The sequence below is a fragment of the Lampetra planeri genome, chromosome 4 (genome assembly GCF_965212315.1).
Source record: "Lampetra planeri chromosome 4, kcLamPlan1.2.h2, whole genome shotgun sequence".
Classification (NCBI taxonomy): domain Eukaryota; kingdom Metazoa; phylum Chordata; class Hyperoartia; order Petromyzontiformes; family Petromyzontidae; genus Lampetra; species Lampetra planeri.
The window spans coordinates 12,844,778-12,869,589 of record NC_136110.1 but is presented as its reverse complement, the minus strand read 5'-3'; the positions used below and the strand labels follow the sequence as shown (position 1 = coordinate 12,869,589).

Genomic DNA, 24,812 nt, shown 5'->3' with positions numbered 1-24,812 from the left:
TTGTGTGGTATAGAAATTAGCAGAATGTCGTGACAAAAAAAACCTATCTCATATGCAGAGCAAGTGGAAAAACGCTGCCCTCTACCGTGTAGACCAGAGGTCACTTGAACGGTTCTCAAAGGTAGCTCGGTGATATCCACTTTTCCGTGGGCTGTTCTCAACCACAAATGGCGAGAGATTCTCATGGAATGTTGATCTCGTGACACGAAAACACAAATTGAGGGGATATTATTTCAATAAAGCAATATTAATTCAAAACTAAGCTAAAAACTAAACTTTTTTTATTTTACCATGTAAGGCCCACTGAGCTATATAGCTCTTTTTCAGAAGTGACCTGGCCACAAATGATAGCTCAACGAAGTGGCTTATCACGTGGAAATTTAAAGCAGCTAAATACTCTAAACACATGTTTCTAAATGTGGAGCGAAAAACCGGAGGACCCGGAGAAAAATCCACGCGACCACAGTGAGAACACGCAAACTCCAAAAAAGCATCACAAAAAAGGGTCAAGTTGTTTTTGCACGAAAATTCTCAAAACGCACGAAAAGTGCGCGCAACGTCAACCCAGGAACTGTCGCCTCACGGGAAGCTTGCCACCTAGCCGTAGGACGCGCGCGGGCGCTGCCCGCGGGTAATACCTGCGGATGGTCCCGGCGCAGGGACGCGAGCAGAAAGTCGACGTGACGCTGCGAGGTGAGCGACGCAAGCGCCGCGTGCTCGTTGTAGCACTGCAGCTTGGCGTCGTCGTTGCTCACCGCCTCGGGCAGCACGCGGAGACACTGGGCGCCCACGCGCATCCAGCGCTCGCCGCATAGGTGCGCTGTGGCACACGCGCACATTCACGTGCAGGGAACAAGACGGAGAGATATACCCCCCACTCCCCACCGCTTACGACGAATATGGAGGTCGTCATGAAGGAGAAAGAAGAACTGGATTGGACATTTAAACTAAACTATAAAATACATTATATGTTACCAGGCAAGGCCCACTGAGATTCGTAGCCCAATGAAGTGGCTTATTACGTGGACATTTATAAAAACCAAATTCTCTAAACACATGTTGATTCTAAATGCGGAGGACCCGAAGAAAAATGTGGAGGACCCGGAGAAAAATCCACACAACCACGGGAGATAGACACTGCAAACTACAAATATACAGACGTCAGGGTCGGGATGGAACCCACAACCTCCTGTATACCAGGCGAGGTACTTAACATCTCACCACCATGGCACATTCTACGAGGATTGGGAGGTCTGAGATGAAGTGAGGGGGCGTTTGTGTAAACGGAGAGGAGGCCAGAGAACAGGATGGAGAAGATGACAGCCAAGGGCCTGCTATTGAGACAGAGCACCAAGAGAACATGTTCAGCTTAACAGGCTTCCAGTGCTGTAAGCGAGCACCTATGGGGACAACATTGCTATGTATAATCCGAAATGAGTCATTTGCGGCGTATGTTTGTCGGCGCTGGCATGTTTAGGACAATGCCAGTTACATTGTGTGTTGTCTTAGCGATGGGGAAGAAGCCGGAGAAACCAGAGTAAGCCCGTGAGAGAACAGAGGGAGAGAGATAACGTAGAAGCTTCACACGCAAAGGTGCCCGAGGTAGGAATCGAACCCAGGCGCTTGTTGCTGTGAGGCACAAGTGTGAGTGAGGGGTGGAGTTCGTTAGAGTCGTCCCTGCAGTGTGAGTGGAGTCTGTTAGAGTCGTCCCTGCAGTGTGAGTGGAGTCCGTTAGAGTCGTCCCTGCAGCGTGAGCGGTGAGTGGAGTCCATCCTCCATTACAGTATATGTCATTCACAGGAATCCATCGGTCTTTCTTCGTTCACGTTCGTCGTTCAGTTGAGTTCAAAGCGTACGTCGTTCCGTGGACTGAGTGAGTCTCTTGCACCATGTCCGGGACTTCTCTACGCAATGACGAATCCTATTCCTCGGATTAATCACTCGAGTCGAGTAACGTGGATAAATGTAAATGCACCGTTCCTGTCGCGCGAGCACCTGCAATGGTGGTGCACTCCTGTTCCTTGGCATCCCACTGGCAGTTGGACTCGAGCAGGCAGGTGGTGCAGCTCGTCAGCTTGTTGCACACTTCCTCCGTGCTGGGCACGCACTCTGTGAGGTTCATCACCGCTTCACCCTGGACGGACACACGGGGTCAGGAGACACACGGCACAAAGGATTGAGGGGCATTTGAGTGGAATATTAACATGACTTTTTTCAAAGTTCATTACACGCCGAGTACTTGCCACTAATCAAGCACACGATACCTCGCTGGCCTTGTCAAGGAGCGTAAACCATTGTCACGCGAACTCCGGTGGTCATCCCTCGCAGCAGCGGCGGCGGCTTTTGGCTGCTCGCCGTCGAACAAAAACGGTGGTCATCGCATTGTGCGGCGCTTTCAGATGCGCTTCTGCGGCCGTCTGGAACGCTCTTCTCTACAATATTAGGAATCCACTGGGAACTGTGGACTTTTAAATCGAGATCGAATACTCATGTCTTTAGAACTTCCCCCGCATCTCCGATTAGCACAGTTTGCTACGTACCGTGCAAAAGAAGTTCATCATACATTTCTACAAACTAGGGGGCAATGATTGCTATGCAGATTCCAATTAAGTTATTTTTCGCTGGCAAAGTGCTCGTGCCACCAGGGTGCAACGCAAAGGAGTCAGAATCAGAATATTTATTCATATTGGAGGAATCCGATGAGCTAAAAAGCTATTTTTTCACAGATGTCCAGGAGTGTTAACGGTGATCATCATATGCACATACTTGTTTCAATCTCTTAACTATTACCTCCTGTATTTATCGATGCTTTCAATCGCCAATTTTCGATATTCAAAAAAATCCAATTAATCGCTGGAATGAAGAAGGGCGAGAGTGAACGTGGACAACCTCCGTGCAGTTGCTGCTGTCCGAGATGCACTGGTCCTCGCACCACAAGCAGCCGTTGGTGTTGGAGGTGCAGCTGGCGCAGTCCGTGTATTTGTCGCACCGCTCGTCGTCCAGCGCTGGAGTAGAGGGGAGCGGAGCAAGTGGCACGAGGCCAAGGCAGGTCAATCGACTGCATAGTTGGACTACATAGTTCGTACAATCGATCAATAGTTCGTACAATAGGTTGCATTGTTCGATGACATGGTTCATACAATTGATTACATAGTTTGGTAAATGTACAATTCAGTAAGGATCCACCAAAATGCACGAAACAGTTTACAGCCTCCATAGAACCACACGCTGATTTTGTAGATGATTCCCTCAGTTTCCCCCAGCATTGTTCACATTCTTCTGTAAATTCAGTTGATCCATTCACAGTGCTTCATCTCAGCGAGAAGAGTCTGGTACACTGTTCCGGCAAATTATTTTTGGCAGGCCACATCCACCTCGCTATAGGCATGCCTTGTCCACTCTTACGGCAGTGCATTACGCCGATAATCCCTACTCCAACCAAGCCCCTAGCAGCTTTCCAGAAAGTATCAAGTGAGAATTCAGCACCGTCTGTTCAACATTTTGAAAGACCAATGAAAAAAACAGGACCTGCAAAACACGTCTGAGACTTCCACCTATCAGAGTCCCCAGCGGGCAATGTCAATACTTAAACTTGCAAGTTGACAATGTACTCTGGGGACTCATATTAACTACCTCGCCTGGTATTCAGGAGGTGGTAGGTTCTATCCTGACTCCGACGCCTGTGTATTTGGGGTTGTCTCTCCCCCCGTGATCACGTGGATTTTCTCCGGGTCCTCCGGTTTTTCCCTCCACATTTAGAACCAACATGCATTTAGAGTATGTGGCTGCTATACATTTCCGCATGATAAGCCACTTCGTTGAGCAATCATTTATGATAGCCAGGTCGCTTCTGAAAAAGAGATACAGGGTGTTTCAAAATATGGACCCAATTTCAAAACAGTATATTTCACGATGGCAACATGTTACAATTACACAAAAGTTACATACGGTTTAATGAGTTATCAAGTTTTAATTACCATTTTATAAATGCTCTATGTGCCCTCCACCTGCTGTACGGACAACATCGAGACGATAGTTGAATTCGTCCCAAACACCTCTCAAAGTGTCTTCTTCCACTGAAGTCACCACTGCCATGATTCTGTTTTTGAGGTCATCCAGGTTAGTCGCTAATGGTGGCACAAAAACATGGTCTTTTACATATCCCCACAATAAAAAGTCGCAGGGTGTGATGTCTGGAGATATTGGGGGCCAAGAGTGTAGCGCCAAGTCTTGGGGTCCCGTGTGACCTCTCCAATGTTGAGGCAGTGTGTCTTGCAAATGACTGAGGCTAGGGGTTGTTTGTGCGCTGGGAGAGGCATCTAGCGGTAATCATTTGAAACTCTACGCCCCGCCCTCTCTATGCCCCGCCCTCTCTATGCCCCGCCCTCTCTATGCCCCGCCTTCCTCTCTATACCCCGCCCTCTCTATGCCCCGCCCATTCAAGTGGTAAGAGTTTCATTCATGGGCGGTTCGTGGTTGCAGAGATATAGCGATTTCAAATCGGGTCCATCTTTATCAAACACCCTGTATTTCGCTCAGTGGGTCTTACCTGGTAAAATACAAAATTCTTTAGTTTAGTTTATAGTTTAGTTTATTCGTTTAATTATTTACACGGCTGAGAAGTGAAATAAAACTCGCTATGCCGCTGCATCGTACATGGCCGCGTGTGGTTGATGCGGTACAGCTGCTCGGGTGGTGCTCTTGCGTATCCCTCCTCCCAGGAGACGCAGCGCTCCTGCAGCCAGAGGCAGCGCACGCCGGGGTGAGTGGACAGGCACGCGTGTTGGTTGCGTTGCGCCCCACACCCCGGGGGACGGTACTCCAGCACATCGCCCAGCATCAGGCTGTTGAATCCCCCAAAGATGTACATGGACCTGCCAGGGAAAACACGTCGTGGGATAATACAGCGGGGTACGTGGGGCTTTTACACGTGGGATAATACAGAAGGGTACGTGGGACTTTTACACGTTGGATAATACAGCGGGGTAGATGGATTTTTGGTGCACAGGACATGAGAGGAATTTGCCATAATGGGCAAAGAAGACATGGAGCATTGGGCACCAAAAGCAGAGGGCACATGGACACAGGGAAATGAGTCACCGTGGTAAAAACTGATCATAGGACATTGGGATTACAATGCATGTCAGAATGCGAAGAACTGGGGAACAGGACACAGGGCAAACATGGCCTGCGATGACCAACACATGTTTTTCACATCTGAAGAGGCACACATTTAAAATGCTCTTTGTGAACACCAATTGTGAATATATGTGAACACCAATTTAAGTGTAGGGACGTCGAAAGACGTTTCTTATGAATTGTATGAATGCTGCAATCCTTCAGTGTCTAAACTCACCAGCGTTGATGCTTGAACTGACCACAGAGAATCTTCAGAATCAGCATGTTTATAAATAATGGAAGAATCCAATGAGCTCTCAAACTCTTATTCACAGATGTCCACCACAGAGCCAATCTTCAATTGGCTCAGCGGCGGCCCAGGCTCACTTTGATTGGTTGAGAGCGGCCAATCAAGTGGAAGGAAAAGACCGGCCAGTGGCTCTCTCCGTTTGGCCGGCGATTCAAATTTGAGGTGGACCGGTGAGATTCAAACTCAACGGACTGTGGAGAAGGAGGCCCAGGGAAATATAAGGAGGAGGAGGAGGTGGTGACAGATATTCGAGGTTCTCCGGCACCTCACACTTCGCATCTTCGCGCTTCCTCTCCCTATGCGGTGTTTCTGTCTCTCCGAGGTAGAATCAATTACCCACTGCCTGTGTCTGCCCAGCGTCTTCTCTCCGCAAGTCACAGTCAATGTCGGTCGTTGTAAAACAGGGGCAGGGAACCTTTTTCTGCCAAGAGCCATTTGCATATTTATAACATAATTCGCGAGCCATGCAAAATTATCAACTTAAAAATTTGCCTGTTATATTTGGTCAAACATTTAATTAACTCACCCCTAATGTGATGGCTGGAACTGCTTCTCTTTGGTGAGGCGTGTGATGTTAGCTGGTATTGATGATGTTGCTACTCGCAACTCCTTTTCCAGCTTTGCTCCTAGATTTATTGAATTTCGAGTCCCGCCTGCGGTTGCCTTGGCAGGGCCAGACCAAATGATTTTGCGGGCCTTATACGGCCTGCGGGCCGAACGTTCCCCACCCCTGTTGTAAAATGTAGCAATAAATATTGGTGGTGATGCGGTGGATCGCCAATAGGCATCAGGGCTGCTTATAATTCTCGGGTGCCATTAGTGAATGTTTTTCAGCTATTGTTCCATATCTTCGTGGCAGATTGATGAGTTCTATGTTGAACAAGTCATGGATAGAACGTTCCTACCGCAGTCAAGTATGACTGACTACCAGGTAAGGCCCACTGAGCTACGTAGCTCTTTTTCAGAAGCGACCTGGCCACAAATGATAGCTCAACGAAGTGGCTTATCACGTGGAAATTTAGCCAAATACTCTAAAGGCATGTCCATTAATGTGGAGGGAAAATCCAGAGAACCCTGAGAAAAATACACGCGACCACGGGGAGAACATGCAAACTCCAAAGGGTTGGGATCAAACCCATGACCTTCCATATACCAAGCGAGGCAATTAACATCTTGCAAGCGTAGCGCCCTTATGCACATCATGATATTCTGCGTGCGACATGGCGCTGTGTACCGATGCTGCAGTTTACCCGTTGCTCACGACGGCGGAATGGCCGAAGCGGTTGACATCGCGATGCAGGTTGGGCTTGGGAAGCACGGTCCACTCGTCAGAAGCTTCACCGAGCGCCACATGCACCGCCACCGCCGTCACCGCCAAGGTCAGCAGCCACAGAAGAAGTGCAACATCAGCGTTATTGAAGAATGCGTTGGGTTTTTGTTGCTGTTTGTGCTTGTGCACCAATGCCAACATCAGAACATCAGTTCAACTAGGAAACAGTAGCAAGAAACATCTTCATGAGCAACCATTAGGGTCACCTTCTGTGGAGATGTTAACTACCTCGCCCGATGTACAGGAGGTCGTGGGTTCAATTCCAACCCTGACGTCTGTATATGTGGAGTCTGTATATTCTCCCTGTGGTCGTATAGATTTTTCTCCAGGTCCTCCAGTTTTTCCCTCCACATTTGGAAATATGCGTTTAAGAGTATTTGGCTGCTATAAATTTTCACATGATAAGCCACTTCGTTGAGCTATCATGTGTGATAGCCAGGTCGCTTCAGAAAAAGAGCTATATAGCTCAGTGGGGCCTTATCTTGTAAATTATAAAAAGTAAAGTACAAACAAATCTGTGATGTATCATGGGAAGAGGAATCTCTCGTGACAGCGGAAGAGGAGAGAACTCCGTGTGAATGCAATGACCAAAACCGACAAAGTAGGGAGGCCTTTCGTCCTTCAGTGGACCGAAAAATGACCATGAATTCCTGTTGCTACGACCGTTTGCCATAACGTGAGAGCAGGTTTCAGGTGCCGCCACGAATCCATCACCAATGTCGTAGGCCAGGAAGTCGGCGGAGAAGCAGCGCGCGCCGTTACTCATGGACGTGTCGTTGTGAGCGTTGCCTCCGAACAGCAGCACGGTGCCTCCAATCACCACGGATGAGTGGAGAAAGCGGAAGAAGCCACTGTCCTTGAGTACCATCCTGCGGTCGTATACAAGAGGACATCTTAGCAGCATGCTGGTCAGTGCGGGTTGGTGAAGGGGGCCCCAGAACTGGTTCTTAACTCATCTTAACGTCATGTATAAGCTAAACAATTTTTTTTATTTGGCCAGGTAAGGCCCACTGAGCTATAGAGATATTTTTCAGGAGCGACCTGGCTATCACAAATGAAAGCTCAAAGAAGTGGCTTATGATCAGGTGGCAATGTATAACAGCCAAATACTATAAATGCATGTTTATGAATGTGGAGGGGAAAACCGGAGGACCCAGAGAAAAATCCACGCGACCACAGAAACAGCATGCAAACTCTAAATATACAGCAGGCGTCAAGGTCGGGATCGAACCCACGACTTCCTGCATACCAGGCAAGGGAGTTAACATCTCGCCTTGACCAAGGCATTTTAAAGAGAATTAGCAATGGTGCTTATGAATGTAATGGTGAAGATGAGGTGAATAAAATAGATGAGAGACAGTAATGGGCGAACCTGTGATGCGTCAATTAAATAAAAACAAAATGGACGTTAGCGAATGATGATGAATGGATTGGATGCATGGGGAATGAATGGGAGCCATGGAGAGAGATTATAGAGAGGGAGCAGGAACGGTGGTGGTTATAAGGGGGAGACTGAGAGGTCGCGGGGTGAGCTCGAGAAAAAAAAGTGTTTTGAGGGAGGAGAGAAGCGAGTGAGCGAAACAAGTGGGTCAGATATCGATCACAACTGATGATAGCCATGGTGAGGAATTAGGCGCAGTTATCGGGAGTCCAGAGTGCATTGTGTTCATCGCTGTATCACTGCGCCTCCCCGTTATGTACGATGTATGATTAATTTGCCTTTAATATTTTTATTATAATTTTTCATCAATTTGGATTTTGGATACTGTGAAAACCAAAGGAGAATTGTATTACTGACTGGAAGTTCCACATTCATAATTCTAGACTCAACTCCGACAATGAGAAGTAAATGCTGGCTATGTTGGTCTTTAAAAAAAGAAATCATCATATTCACTTCATGCATTGGTCGATCAAGATACAGCTCAACATTTCAAAGAAGGGAGCGACAGCAAAATGCTGGTGGGAAGTTCATGCCACTCCTTGCAATACTGTGTCTCAGAGACTTTTACTTAAGGTTTAATTTTGTTATTAAATACGGCAAAAACAAATAACTAAGATACTGTCTTAAACCGCAGGGTACATTTGAGAATTGAGATGTTTATTCTGTTTAGTTTTTGTATTGCATTGACTAAAAAACATATCTTCTTGGTTCTTTCGGTAAAGTCACGTAGAAGGGAAGTAATAAAATAATAAAAATAAAACATAATAAAACAATTCTCACGACGTTTCGGCCACAACGCAAGCAGCCATCCTCAGGCGAAGAATGAAACACCCCAAGCTTGGAGCGTATATTTAAGCTGGGTTAGAGGGGGGGGAGGTGGGAAGAAGAGCGCCTAAACAAAATAATTTGCATATTGTTTAGGCGCTCTTCTTCCCACCTCCCCCCCCTCTAACCCAGCTTAAATATACGCTCCAAGCTTGGGGTGTTTCATTCTTCGCCTGAGGATGGCTGCTTGCGTTGTGGCCGAAACGTCGTGAGAATTGTTTTATTATGTTTTATTTTTATTATTTTATTACTTCCCTTCTACGTGACTTTACCGAAAGAACCAAGAAGATGAATCCCTGCAGTCACGAAAGCTTTAAATCGAAATAAAAAACATATGTTTGAAATATATCTCCGATTATATTTATGTTGAACTTCTCTCGCACCGTACGTAGCCAACCGTGGAGGTGCGGGATATGTGTGCCCTCCCAAAGTGCACGTCCACATCCCATACCCTCCCACCGACGCCGTTGCCTCTGCCCACACACCATGTGCGCGTGTCGACGTTGTACTTGTAGAGGTCGTCGACCAGGCCGTATTTGTTGGGGCTGAACGCCTTGTAGCCCCCGTGGATGTAGATGGCGTGCGTGCTGGGGTCAAAGGCACTGCTGTGCCCATACATGCCCTGCACCCGTGCGCCACTGAACTCCAGAATACGCCAGCTACCGCTGTCTGAGAACACAAGGGGCAAGTGCACGTTTACTGAAGAAGGGCGCGCATACGTTTGCACGTGCACACAGACAGGAAAATGACGCTGCCGTGGTCTCATGGTTAGTGCGCTGGACTTGCAATCCAGAGGTGGCCGGTACGATCTCCTGGCACGGCCATTGAAACAGTGGTGCAAGCAACTTCCCGAACCCTTTCCCGTTGAAACGGAATGCGCAAGTAGCTCCGCGTTCATTTTATTTAGAGAGGCGTAGCACCATTGTTTTTAAAGACATTGTACTCACCGCAGACAAATGTAGCGACACGACCGCACTCTACGATAGCTGGAGCCAAAGTGTGCCATACACCCTCCCGCATGGCCTTGTGGGAGCCTCAATACTGATAAAGTTATTTTATTTTAGTTTTTCATCATCGGAACGGAGTCTGAAGAAAAGCTGATGACGTACTGTGTGCAGGAGTACAACAACGTGACAGGATTTTTGGACACTGCTTTTAATTTGTTTTTGAAAAACGCTAGTTATTGTTTCTCCTGTTTGCACTAAGTTCTGGTGTACGTTTCGTGTAAAATACTACTTTTTCTCTTGTTAGTTTGCACATATTCCCTCCCTGCATTGTCCTGTAACTACCACCACTACTGACAGTCTGAGCCTTACGAGCTGAAAAAATAAAACCCGAGATACCTATTTACCCCACTGAATTGTATGTTTTCATCGTTGGAGTGTAGTGACATTTTTCCGCCAACAGGAAAAGCTTTACTCATTAGTTAGAACCCCTGGTCCCTAGTCCACCGCTGCGACAGTCAAACAAACAACGCTTTCATCACGTGAGCACCCATGGGCGCCGTCAAACGTACTCCGGTTATACTCCTGCACAAAGGGTGATGTAGCCACAGCCAAGCAAATGACACCCTCATCGCACGCACGCACGCGCCCATGGGTACTGTCTAACGTACTCAGGTTGTACTCCTGCACAAAGTTGACGTAGCCGTGGGTGGGGCAGTGTCCGAAGAAGACGAGCATCACGGAGGTGCCGGCGCTCAGCGGCACGATGTGTGCCGAGTGCCCCACTACGGCAAACTGCTGCCGGCGGGGCCCCGGCGCCACCTGAGGCACCAGCCGCGTCCACGCCAGAGTGGTGACGTCCAGCCACCACAGCTCGCTGCTCACGTTCCCGCTCGACGCTTCCACTCTTCCCCCGTACATGTAGATGCCGCTCTGCACGGATGGTGTGGGGGGGGGCGGCAATGGCGACGACGTGAATTTGTTCATGATAAAGGTGTTTTTGGATTAGGTCACGTGAATGTCATCTCAGCCAGTCAACCCGTGGCACCTGGGTCTGTCCCATGACCTCCTGCCAGCGGGCTTTCGACACTTCACGTGGCCTTAAAGTGCACATAGCCTGGCACAAGCGCCGTGGTGACTTCCCCGCCACTTAGTGGCGAATGGCGGTTGTTGTTGTGAATGTAAGTGTGTCGTTAACCCACCACACAACCACCATTAAGGTTTGCCCCATGAACAAAATGTGCCAATTAGCGATTACTTCAGCACATCGGTGTAATGGCGAGTAAGCCCAGGACATTTACAATTTGAGTACGGCGTTTCGCTGGTGATTCATCAGGCGATTTGCCAGGATCATGAAGGAGTCTTCCTGCTTCCAGCTTGCGTGTTAAATTGAATGTGAATTTGAGGTTGGTTGAGATGCCAGTTGTGTGAGTTGAGCAGGCAGCTAGTGTACAGCTTCAGAAGTCACTCGACGTTAGCTAGCATCGTGACTTTTCATTCCGTGTGTGCGTAAATCGCCTAGGGTGGGGCGCCACCGTTTTATTATTTGTTTTATTGGGTGCAATTGTGAAGAACAGCCATATCAGACATTAGTACATCTCATCGGCACAATCATTGGTTCACTGCAGCTCAAAGACTCCTACAAGGCATGTTCACACCGGGGAAAATAAATTATCCCCCCAGCTGCTCCCAAATTCTTAGAATTTCTATTCAAGGAATCTCGCTCCCATTGCCACTGACTACTCAGTATGATGATGTTTAGGCATAGCGGGAAAATTGAAAAGTGGGCCTATTTTGAAGCTGAGAAGAGCCTGGTGTATATATACCAAGCTGAGGTCATTATGTTGAGCACAGAACTTGGTTACTGGTTCGGTATATATGTGGCTACAAAGCTGCAGAAGGCCCATGCGTATAAACTGAGAAGGGGGCTGTAGGCCATGCAAGGCATCTTTGGAAACGGTTTTTGTTTATTTGAATGCCGTATAAACTTCCTTTTATGAAGGTTTGGAACCGTTTTCGTTTTGTTCAATCAAAGCAATATGATATTTTAATGGGTCACCTGATGAGAAGCAAGAGAGTGTCCGTAGCGTTGGCTAGGGCCTGTCTTCCTGTCAGGAAGAGGGTCCCACATGTGCTTCCGAAGATTGTACCTTGGAACACACAAATACAACAAAACAATCCCTTTCTGGCCTCGCTAAGGCCGGTCCACACCTGAAGGCAACCAAATCGCGCAACTCAATCGCCTGCAACTTTCTTTATCCACATCTCAGTGAGCAGTCGTGCGACCGCAAAATTGAATGGCGCATTTAGGATTGCAGCAACCAACCATCGCCACGAAGCTTTACAGTGCAATCCGTAAAAAGGAAACTCGATGCAGCCGTGTCTCACCTGGTCACCATGTGGAAGGCAGTGTAGTTGAAGGTGTAACCGCCCACAACCCACATGTAGTCGCCCAGCACCACGGCCTTGTGCGAGGCACGTCGGGGCAGCGGGCGAGGTGGCGTTACGTCCGGCATGAGCCAGTACGCCTCCTCCGAGGGGTCTTCCAGGGAGCAGTCTGGGCCTGGTAAGAGATGTCACAGCCATACATCGGTAATGGACCATTTGAAAAAAACACCCCCAGCAGTGTACAGCAATGCTATGGGCAATACGTGTGCGTGGTACAAGGATGTGGAACTGAGTGGACTTGCCGAAGACCGCTACCAGCCGTGTCAAGATCGACCTCTGGGGAGGAGGCTCGTAAAGGACGCTACTGGGCAGTTGGAGGCAGTTGCCCTCCAACAATGGAGGGCGGAGGAGCGACGCTCACAACAACGAGCTTAGGGCTGGGCGGCCAAAACGCAGCAAGTTGGCACAGTAGGGAGCACAGCTGGTGCATCAGCTAGTCATCTCTGTCAGTCAACCCATGGCACCTCAATGTGCGACGTGGCCTCAATGTGCACCTAGCCTGGCACACAAGCCCTGCGGTGACATCACCACCACTTAGTGGCGATTAGATGTCTGAGCGTGTACTGCGTACCTTGCCATCCAGGCTGGCACACACAGCCTCGCTGGTGCTGCCACTCGCAATGGCCATGGTGCGGGGCTCCGCAGTCCTTGTTGCAGTAGGGGAAGTCACAGGCCTCACCCTTCCAACCACGCTCGCACTGGCAAGTCACTCGTCTCTGGGGCCCATATGCCACGCACCGTCCATGGCCTGAACAATTGTTGGGGCAACTGTTCATCCTGTGACAAGACAGAACAAGGTCATAATAAACGTCAGAACATTTCAAATAACACTGCCAGCTAAGACCCACTGACAGCCAGGGACTATCTCGACAGTAATGCTTAGAGACATTTTGGAGGGCCAAAGGAATAAAGGGTTACCTACCGCCTTGAAGTGGCAAAGAATCCTAAGAGCCTCATAAGGCATGGAATCCACAGCGACATCAATCTCTGAGACACGCTGATGCGAGGGTCTACATGCGACATCAGCAATAGCAGTGTACCAGGAACTTTTCTCCACAGTTTAAACAGATACACCACTTGCATTGCATTTGTAGAAGACCACAATCTGCCATGCACAATAAAATGAGCGGGCCAACAGTGATCGAACCGGGGTTGTTTGGTCTGTATATGAATTAGCACTGCCCGCAGGGGTAGAGGGTGGGTGGGTGTGTGGGTGTGTGTGTGGGTGGGTGTGTGGGTGGAGAGGGACGCGTGACGTCAGTGCGACGCACGAACCCGGCTTGACGCTGTGGGTTGCGGGTGACGTCGCCACTGCGTACGTCGCGTTTGCATGCACGCATGCCAGCCATGAATGCAGGCAGCCAGCAAAACTTTTTTTTTCTTCCTAATATCGTACGAAATGCTGTATTCATCTTTATTCGCATGTATTTATTGGTAGACTTTATCATTTTTTCTGGCTTCGTTCACAGTCCGGCTTCAAAACGTTTTACCGTGCTTATTAACCAGGTAAAGTCTTAACTGACTGTGATGTTTCCATCCTACCTAGCTATGTCAGCTGTTACTTCATGCTAATCTCTCACATTAACATAGCCACTTCCGTGGTCTCGTCGAGGAGGCCGCTCTCCTATCTTACAGTTACATGCTAATTTCTCACATTAACATCACCAGCCCTGGCCACTTCTTTATGACCCTTGGGCTACACCCATTTCAAACTTTTTCAAACAGTCTGCCTCAGCAGCAGGCCATGCTTTCCCACCTGATGACGGACGCTTGTGTTGCGCCCGAAACGTCGTGATTCATTTTCTACCTACGTGACTTTACCGAAAGAACCAAAGAGTATGGGTTCCTGCAGTCACGAAAGCTTCAAATCAAGATCGTGCACTTCTCTCTCCTCTGTTGTCATGTGCACTATGCGACGTTGCTTTTGCTATTGCTGCTGGAATTATATTTATTACTGACGTTATCCTGGGCTTGCCTGGTAGGATGGGGATGGTTTAGTTGTGTTTGTGTGTGTTTTAGTGATTTGTTTGTACTGTTTGTTGTTGGCACGTTCTTATCTGCACCTTACTGGACATCTGTGAAAAAATTGCTTTATAGCTCAATCTTGATTTGAAGCTTTCGTGACTGCAGGAATCCATACTCTCTGTTTTTTTTCGGTAAAGTCACGTAGGTAGAAAAAAAACACGACGTTTTCGGTCGCAACACCTGAAGACGGCCGCTTGTGTTGCAACCAAAACGTCGTATTTTATTTTATTTATTTTTCTATCTACGTGACTTTACCGAAAAAAACCCAGAGTAGCTCGTCGGATTCCTCCTGCAGTATAAATATTCTGATTCTGATCGTGCATTGATCACTGTTGTTTTAAACGCTCTCGCTGCCGCCGCTGTGTAGGGGAGCTCACGAGTAGGAGATGTTGAAGCCCGTGAGGTTGTAGGCAGCGTCACTGAAGAAGTGCAGGAACACGAACCCCGAAGTGGCCACCACCTCGGGGACGGTTTCATTGCGCCGTGCCTCCGGTACAATCAGTCCGCTGCATACACAAAGACAAAGAGCCCCCCATATAGCCTCAACGGACTGTCAGGGCAAGTGCTGTTGGCGAGCACCTATTAGGTCTGGCCCGGCCACATTTGTCAACCCAGTGCTGATGCTGACACACAGAACCAGGTGCTCGTTTAAGGCTGAGTCGACCTAGCGGAGGTCTAGGACCGGTTCAAATATTCCTCACCAATTTTGTTTGTGAGCAGGAGTCAAACTTGGGTCGTCGGATTCATTTTACCGTGCGCGAACCACTGCACTACCGCTCCCCACGACATAAACGACATAAACTTGTACACACACAAGGGGTGATCCTCTTATTTGTAATGTTACATTGCCAGGACAAGTGACATTAGCAGAGACTCATTATTCTAGACCAGGGGTCGACAACCTGCGGCTCTTTAGGGGCCGTCCATAAATGACGTCACGCAATTTTGGACGATTTTTGACCCCCCCCTCGTCACTCAGCGTCACAAAAAGTCAGGCCCCCCCCCTCAAATATGACGTCACAAAGCTCTGCCCCCCCCCCAAAAAAATAAAACATGCTTCAAATCGCGTTAAACTATTGTCACTGTAGTGTGTATTAAATGTGGCGCTTTACTCTGATGTAGGAGAAAACATTTATTAAAAAGTCTATTTCATTAAGTAGAACGTGTTGTCTATATAGTTGCGCATTTTTATGTGACGTCACATTTCTCAAACCACCCCCCCTCACTCTGTATGTTGTTGTTGTTGTCGTATCCTCAAATCTTGTAACTCAATTTTAACCCACTTCCCAATGTGGTATAGACTGCAAACTTCGTATACTTATGTCTTACTGATGACAATACTATATTCTATCATAAAAAATACCAAAAAAATTAAACCATCTTTTTTATACGTTATGTTTCGGCTTGGGTCTAATTGTCTACGCTCAACTGACGTTGGCTGTAAATCATCACGGTCCCTTATGTTATGGCAAGCTTCGGGGCCACTTCTTGGAGTCGTGGAGTTTTGCCATTACGAGTACGGTACATTTCATTAAAGCGTGTTTAAAATAAATAAATAACATTTTTTTTTGTCTCTGACCAAAATAGTTGGGGAGATGCATCACACGCAGAGCTACTTGTACACAAACACAGCAGTGGGTGTACAGCAGACGACAAACACATTATGACTTAAATAAACTAATATAGGTGATGGAATAAACTATGCCTAATTGTTTTCCCCCTTTAGTTATTCTTTAACAATACAACAAAAATCTAACTAGAAAACTATAGACAGACATACAAGCAGACAGATATCACAAGGACACACAGAGAGAGGACACATATCGGCACAGAGAGAGGGGTCGTTTCTGTAAACGGTCCCTTAAATATAGGGAGGGGGCGCGGGGACGGAGAGAGGGAGGGGGCAGAGAAAATTAGCATATCAATGAGTGGACGGCAACGTGTTGCTGCTGCGCAAGTAAGATGACGACGTGGAACGGCACGCAAGGTTGAAAATTAGGAGAAAGACACACTAAAATTAAATAACCTCGCAAAATATCGAAATGTGATGCAATGCAACACAGAGAGTCGGTCAACACACAATTAACGCATAGCCTGGTTGATTACGTATTTCAAAGATTGCTAAGTTAGAATTTAAGCGTGAACATTCCAAAGAGAGGACACAGGCAGAGAGAACAAATAGCCAGAGAGAGAAAAAAGATAAGCTTAAAACTTCCCCGTAGAAGTGGTTCAATCTCAATTTTTGGAGCTTTCGTGACTGCAGGAATTATTCTTTGGTTCTTTCGGTTAAGTCACGTCTAAAGATAAAATAATAAATTAAAATAATAGCGACGTTTCTATTGCAACACAAGCAATCATCATCAGGCATAAGAGAAATAGCAACAAAAATCTAACTAGAAAACTATAGACAGACATACAAGCAGACAGACATCACAAGGACACACAGAGAGAGGACACATATCGGCACAGAGAGAGGGGTCGTTTCTGTAAACGGTCCCTTAAATATAGGGAGGGGGGGCGGGGACGGAGAGAGGGAGGGGGCAGAGAAAATTAGCATATCAATGAGTGGACGGCAACGTGTTGCTGCTGCGCAAGTAAGATGACGACGTGGAACGGCACGCAAGCTTGAAAATTAGGAGAAAGACACACTAAAATTAAATAACCTCGCAAAATATCGAAATGTGATGTAATGCAACACAGGCTATGCATTAATTGTGTGTTGACCGACTCTCTGTGTTGCATTACATCACATTTCGATATTTTGCGAGGTTATTTAATTTTAGTGTGTCTTTCTCCTAATTTTCAAGCTTGCGTGCCGTTCCACGTCGTCATCTTACTTGCGCAGCAGCAACACGTTGCCGTCCACTCATTGATATGCTAATTTTCTCTGCCCCCTCCCTCTCTCCGTCCCCGCCCCCCCTCCCTATATTTAAGGGGCTGTTTACAGAAACGACCCCTCTCTCTGTGCCGATATGTGTCCTCTCTCTGTGTGTCCTTGTGATGTCTGTCTGCTCGTATGTCTGTCTATAGTTTTCTAGTTAGATTTTTGTTGCTATTTCTCTTATGCCTGATGATGATTGCTTGTGTTGCAATCGAAACGTCGCTATTATTTTAATTTATTATTTTATCTTTAGACGTGACTTAACCGAAAGAACCAAAGAATAATTCCTGCAGTCACGAAAGCTCCAAAAATTAAGATTTAACAATACAGTTTGACTGTACATTTTGTTGCCACCAAGACATTCCATAGTGACCCATTCCCTGTCATATTTAATCAGTTATCTTTGCGTTAAATCATGTTTAAGATTTACGTTTCAAACAAAATAAACTGCTGCCCGCAAAGGGGGCAGCCAAAGAGCAGCAAGGGAGGAAACCAAAGAGCGGCATGCGCCGCTGGTTGCTGACCGCTGCTCTAAACACACTGAGACCAGGCCACCACGAGGGGCTCTACGGGATAGATGTGGCCTGCAGACGACAGGCTGCCCACCACTTCTCTAGAGGGTATTTTCGACCTCTTCCACACTGGCCATAGAAATATGTGAGAGTATCCACACTTTACCTCCACCATGCACGACATTCCAATCGACTATGGTGTACTCAATCTTGATTTGAAACTTTCGTGACTGCAGGAATCCATACTCTATGGTTCTTTCGGTAAAGTCACGTAGGTAGAAAAATTTAATGAAACAAAAAATAAAATATCACGACGTTTTGATCGCAACACAACAGCTCTCTCGCTGGTTCAGCAGTTCCACTGCTGGATTATTATTATTTTTCCGCCTGAGGACGACCGCTTGTGTTGCGATCGAAACGTCGTGATATTTTATTTTTGGTTTCATTTTATTTTTCTACCTACATGACTTTACCGAAAGAACCAAAGACGATGGTGTACCCGTTTATACTACTGGATGGACAGAGGCAGGGGCATTTTCAGTAACATGCCCCATTGTTTCAACTGCCGTGCCTTGGAGGTCGACAATCTCTGGATTGCAAGTCCAGTGTGCCAACCATTACATCACAGCAGCATCAATTAAAAATAACGATAAAAAATATATTCAGACGACACAGCACAAATACGTTTCAATTAAAAGAGGAGGAGGTAATTGATTGAAATGCCTCAAGTGGCCTCCTCCCCATCAAGCCCGTCTCTTAAACCAGGCAAGATGAACGACATCTGAAATTCACTCCCTCCTCGTCTCTCACTGCGCCGCACATCCGTGTCCGTGTCATCCTTCTCCCAGAATCTGAAGACTCCTCTCTCTCTCTATCTCCTGTTCTATATATAACTTTATTCTCCCGCGCCTCTGAATATCCTTTTAAAGTTCAACTTGCAGCAACGAATGAAGGTCGTTCGTCCTTCTGGCACGGGCATGCGTGGCAGTGGGCAGCACCTGAACGCAGCGAGCAGCGGGGAGTAGATGGAGTCGCCGTCGTACACGTACATGTGGTCCCAGCTGCACTCGGTTGCAAAGTGGTTGAAGCGAAGCCGCAGCACGGCGTTCGGGCTGCACGACGACCCCAAAGACAAAAAAACAGACCGTTGGGACATGCGCTGTTAGCGAGCACATATGAAGGAAGGCCAGCACGGCACACGAGGGGTTGGGTGGCCAACACCGCGCCTGGTCGCATTTCTCACCCTAGTGGCGATGTTTTACACACCGCACCAAGTATTAATTTGAGGCTGAGTCGACCTAGGGGAGGCCCAGGACCGGTTCAGATAATCGTCACTTGTGTTGGCAGTGACCGGGTGGCCGGGTTCGTAGCGCTGCGCCTTGACCACTCCGCTTCCACTCCACCAGTGCGAGCGACACCACAAGTGACCCCAATCGCTACCCCACACGCGCACATCGAGAAGTTCTCCAAATGTGGCAGAACATTTGCCAGACAGGATTAGTCCCCAGGACAATTAGAGTGCCCATGAATACACACTGCATAAATAACTCGACATTTCTCTCTAACGTAATAATAATATATGTTACGATATTTTATAATTACATGGAGTACAAAATGAAATTTTCGAATGAAAATAAACCTCGTGGAGAGTAGGTTAAGTTATCTCATTATCTCTCGCAGTGGCTGAAAATTTTAGTGGTTAACAGAATTGGTTCTGCTTAAAAAAGCAAATAAGCAATGCAATGTTCTATACAAAGTGGATATTTACCTAAAAAAACTTTCAAAATCATATTTAGTGTCATGGCTGAAATGTATACATTTTGAAATTGTGTGAGGAAAACAATGGTGTCTCTGAAATTTATCTGGGGGTGCCACGGTGGCGAGATCTTAACTACCTCGCCTGGTATACATGAGGTCGTGGGTTCAATGCCTGTATATTTGGAGTTTGCATGTTCTCCCCGTGCTCGCAAGGATTTTTCTCCGGGTCCTCCGGTTTTTCCCTCCACATTTGTAAAAATGCGTTTAGAGTATATGGCTGCTTTAAATTTTCACGCGATAAGCCACTTCGTTGTGCTATCATTCATGGCCAGGTCTTTCTGAAAAATACCTATATAATTCTTGACTTAAAGCTTTCGTGACCGCAGGAATTCATATTCTTTGGGTCTTGTGGTAAAGTCACGTAGATAGGTTCAAAGAAAATAACAAAAAAATACTTGTAGTTATACCTATATAGCCCAGTGGGTCTTACCTGGTGCAATAAAAAATAGTTTAGTTAATTTATTTCACTTCTGGTTGCAACTTCCACTCATCACACTATCTATCCAGATGATGATCCAACGCAAAGTGAAAAGGTCTGCCTCTGCTTATCAGTATAATGCCAATATAAAATGTCAATACGGTATTAATAGTAAACCTTTTGGATGGATTAGTATCACCTGTTGAAATTGAAGCACAATCTAATGTTATCATACTTGATTGAGCAATTATCATTAACACGTTAAAACCAGGACACGAGTAGATGAATAGACAACCACAGCTAATAACTGAACTGGTTTTCTATTAACTTGAGAAAAACAAACATGAGATTGTTTTCAATTTACCTGCAAATCATATAGACTATGGCTGAACTGGGCAACACAAGTGGATATTATCTACATGCCCTCTTAAAGAACATCACCAGTATTGCGCCGTGCAATCATACATCTGCGCCAGGATGCCAATTCATCTGACAGAGAGGGCAAGCATTTCTCATGGGAGTTATTTCGACGTATTTATAAATTAGACTTTCCTCACTGGACTTTATATTTCGCAAATGTTACACAGATGCATGAGGGTGCAAGAAGTTGCAACTAATCTCGGGCTTGTAAATTCAAAGGTCCTGCCTCATGTGTAATGTCTCTTGCAGACGTTATACAACTGAAGAAACGGCCCCGATCGTGTCCCCTTGCAATTAGCGGTTCTGGTTGTGTGGATAACTGGAAGAATCATGTAGGCCCCCACAGACAACATGGCTCAATAATTAAATATTTACTACATGCCCAGAACATTGTGGCCTAATTCTGATATCTCAGCCAATTTCCTCCGAACGGCGCAGTAACAAAATCACCGTTTATACGTATGTATGTTGAACTTCTTTTGCGCCGTACGTAGCCAACCATGATAATGCGGGAGAAGGGCAAACCAAACACAAAAAGCAGTTCTAAAGAAATGAGATTTCAATCTATATTTAAAAGTGCATAGCTCCAGTAGCTTCCTTTGACGGGAGAACTCATATTCACTTGAAAAACGCAGAGTGCCGATCATCAACGCAGTCGTGCTTATCCGTGACTCCATTGAGCGGGTTTTAATTTCTAATCTACAAGAGATGCTCGCACCACATCACATGTGACATGAAGCGTGCGACGTGGCTCTGCGGCCCTCACTCACAAGCCCTCGATGAGCCAAGTGCACTTCGTCTTGTACTTGTATTTGTTGGGGCCGTCTGTGATCATCCCCGAAGGCTCCGTCAGTCTGGGATATCCACAAGACACACAGCACAGTCCCATTAATTGCCTCCGTTGTATCATGCACGTGTGTTGCACTTCTTTCGCACCGTACGCAGTCAACCGTGCTAATCGGAGGTGCGTGAACTGGAACCAAGCGGATGTCCTCTGAAATGCACGCCTACATTTATCAATATACGTACCAATATCATCCGCCTTATTGCCTGTGCTCCAATCACCCGGAATGCACTCCCCGATCTCGTCAGATCTCGGCGGCTAAGCAGGTTGGAGCCTGGCGAGTGCTTGCACGCGTGTCCACACCGAGGCGAAAGAGTGGCACCTCCTATTTGAACAATCGTAGTGCGACGTCCCCGCGGCGTTCGTGCCAGGCTAGGTGCATCTTGAGGCCGTCACCTGGAAGGCTCTCGCTTGTGGCAGGTCACGGGACAATCCCACGCCTAATGAACTGACTCAAGCACTTACAAATATCCCCCCCCAACCCATATAACCTTGCACAGACTGTTGAGGCGGCCAGTTCTGTAAGCAAGCACCTATACAGGACGGCACGGCACACGATGGGTGGCCAGAACCACGCCCGGCCGCCTTTGTCTCCCTAGTGGCGATGTTTACTACACACCGCACCAGGTACTCATTTGAGGCTGAGTCGACCTAGGGGAGGCCCAGAACCGGTTCAGATAATCGTCATCGGTGTTGGTCGTGAGCGGGAATCGAACTCGGGTCACCGGGTTCGTAGCGCTGACCACTACACCACCGCTCCCCAAAACCAGCACCAACACCATTACCCAAGAGCCACCATTGACGTCACCATGGCGCCTGTGCCAGGCTAGGTGCACTTTGAGGCTGCCACGTGAAGTGTCGAAGGCTCGCTGCTGACAGGAGGTCCCCGCCACAACGTCCACACACACAAAAGACAAAGATCCCCACTATAGCCTGAACAGGCTGTCCGGGGAAGTGCTGTTAGCGAGCACCTATGAAGGACGACACACACACACGTGTACACACGCGACCACACACACACGTGCGTACACGTACACACGCACACATTCATACACACACATACACACGCGTAGACACACGCACGCGCGTACACACATGCGTAGACACACACACGTGTACACACACAGACACGTGTACACACACACGCACGCGTACACACACACACACACACGTGTACACACACACACGTGTACACACACACACACACACGTGTACACACACACACGTGTACACACACACACGTGTACACACACACACGTGTACACACACACACGTGCACACACACACGTGTACACGATCTCTCTCACTTGAAGCGCCCTGCGCAGTGCTGGCACTGGTCTCCCACCCAGCCGCGGTCGCACACGCACGCGCTGCCCACGCAGCGGCCGTAGATGCACGCGGCGCGGGGACATCCGCGCACTGCGCCTCCCGCAGCCCCGGACGAGGGGGGGCTGCTGCTGCCCGCCGCCTGCACCCCCAGCGCCAGCAGCAGCAGGAGGATCGGCAGCCGCGGCGTCGACATCGCCAGTGAAAAGCTCCCCAACACCTCCGGCCCCGGCCCCCCCCTGGCCTCTTCCCCGCGTTGTGGGGGCGCAAGCAGAGCGAGGGGGGTCCGCGCTGAATGACCTCGAACAGACGATTGCACCACCAGCAGCACCCCCACACTTCGATGGTCAGATCACGGCAGCAGCGCAACGCCGTGGGGTCTGTGTGGAGTGTCGATTGGCCCGGTGCGCATTAACACTAGATGATGATGATGAAAATGATGATGATGCAGCAGCAGGAGCAGCATGCGTCAAATGTCACAGTGGTGGTGCTGGTGCGTGTGCTGGTGAGTGCAGTAACCCCCCTACCACCACCACGACACTGGCCAGCCGAGCCGGTGGATGAGCAACGCAGGACCCCCCCCCCCCACCGCAAATCCTCGGCTCGCCGCTTTAAGCTCCGCCCGTGCGTCTGTAACGGCGGCCCCGTGCCACGGTGCTGCTGTTCGCCTTAACCCGTGAGATGCACGCGTCTCCCGCTGCTCTTCGTCTCTCTCTCTCTGTGTGTGTGACATTGTCGCTGTTTGCTGGTCAGTAGCCTTGTGTGTGGCCTTGAAGAGGACAACAATATCATAGGCGACGTTTCGGGCAATGGCCCTTCTTCGTAGCATATAGGTGATTTTTTTTGGGATATCGCAATTCTTCATAGCATGTGAAAAAGGGGCATTCCCCGAAACGTTGCTTAATATATGTTTTACGATACGGTATACGTTTTATGTTTCCTTTAAAGGCCACAGTGTTTATTGGTGAATGTGTCGAGTACCGTGTAAGTTGTGCTTGTGAATCACTATCAACGCAGTAGGTATGGTTAACTTCGTAGTCAACCATGCGAATCGGAGGTGTGGGACCAATACCACCAATAAGCGGAGATGCAGTGTGACCAAGCCGTTGTTTGGTGAGAGTTTGCGGTGCTGTAGAGTGTGGGATGGATGATTGATTCAAGCCATGGCCAGGTGTTGAGCTCTGTGTGTGGTATGTGTATAGAGCAACCTCTAAAACTAGCATTCGGTGTTCATTCACGCGTTTTTTACTTTAAATATTTCACACCAATTTAAATGCAGAAATGTCAAGTCTCATGCATTTGGCAAATAACGTTGTCGTGCATTTGGCATGACAGGAAAATACCCAGGACCCAGCTAGATACGTACAGGTACTACTATACATTGTGTCTTCAACCAGCGGTGGTTATACGTTTCTTGAACACGGGCACAATCTCTGCTAAGGCCGGAGGCGTCAGGGGGGTAGGAATGTGGGGCGGGAAGGTCACATTTCAGAATAATCAAGAATAATAATATAAACGGTGGAAGTTAAATATTAGTGAATATGCTTATGAAGTGTGAACTGTCGTGTGTGCATGCACATCGGTGGCCTGGAGAGATCTGTCATGGAGGAGGCAGTCATCTGGTATCATCCAAGATTTCCTAATCCTACAACTCCATTTAGACAACGGCTTACCTACCCACCCACCCCATTCTCCTGATAGTAAAGAAGGTATGGAAAATAGCTTTTATTTATTTGATTATATTACATCTTTTTTATAAAAATTCTAAAGATCTCATAATATTGTTTCTGAATTAAAGAGGATATATATACACCCCAAAAAATGTGGGATATAAGTATATAACCTTTGTGCATGTACTTGTATGCCTAGATTGGTGATGTAGAGGTTAGTATATGGTACTCAACCAGAGACTCAGGTTTGATCTCTGGCCATGATCATCGGTGATAATGATTATTTTAACAGGGCATAGGGCTGCTTCACTGCACCTGAAGCTGAGATAGTGGAGTGTTGTGTGTGAACATCACACACCACACTGTACGTCTTATTGGACATATGTGAAAAAGAGCTGCGTAGCTCATCAGATTCCTCCAGTCTAAATATAAATAACGATTCTGATTCTTCTGATCAGCATTTGGGATGTGAATCACGCTGT

General features: G+C 47.6%; 1 protein-coding gene across 3 annotated transcripts in view; it reads right to left on the bottom strand.

The window, feature by feature from the left end:
• The window catches only part of LOC144717714 (attractin-like protein 1), a 57,724-nt gene extending 34,497 nt beyond the window's left edge, over nt 1–23,227 (bottom strand). The window contains exons 1-15 of one of the 3 annotated variants that reach the window (XM_078593300.1): nt 22,642–23,218; nt 21,261–21,344; nt 18,833–18,946; nt 14,819–14,947; nt 12,988–13,193; nt 12,357–12,531; nt 12,028–12,118; nt 10,640–10,901; nt 9,510–9,693; nt 7,473–7,627; nt 6,679–6,763; nt 4,657–4,874; nt 2,890–3,005; nt 1,996–2,134; nt 639–820 (exon numbers count right to left, since the gene is read on the bottom strand). In XM_078593300.1, coding sequence (XP_078449426.1) covers nt 639–820; nt 1,996–2,134; nt 2,890–3,005; nt 4,657–4,874; nt 6,679–6,763; nt 7,473–7,627; nt 9,510–9,693; nt 10,640–10,901; nt 12,028–12,118; nt 12,357–12,531; nt 12,988–13,193; nt 14,819–14,947; nt 18,833–18,946; nt 21,261–21,344; nt 22,642–22,856 — 2,355 coding nt within the window. In that variant the 5' untranslated portion in view covers nt 22,857–23,218. Of the gene's footprint in view, nt 1–638; nt 821–1,995; nt 2,135–2,889; nt 3,006–4,656; nt 4,875–6,678; nt 6,764–7,472; nt 7,628–9,509; nt 9,694–10,639; nt 10,902–12,027; nt 12,119–12,356; nt 12,532–12,987; nt 13,194–14,818; nt 14,948–18,832; nt 18,947–21,260; nt 21,345–21,519; nt 21,625–22,641 lie in introns of those variants that run through there. The other 2 variants (XM_078593301.1, XM_078593302.1) reach the window with 2 other exon arrangements.
• Between the last annotated feature and the right edge of the window lie 1,585 nt (nt 23,228–24,812).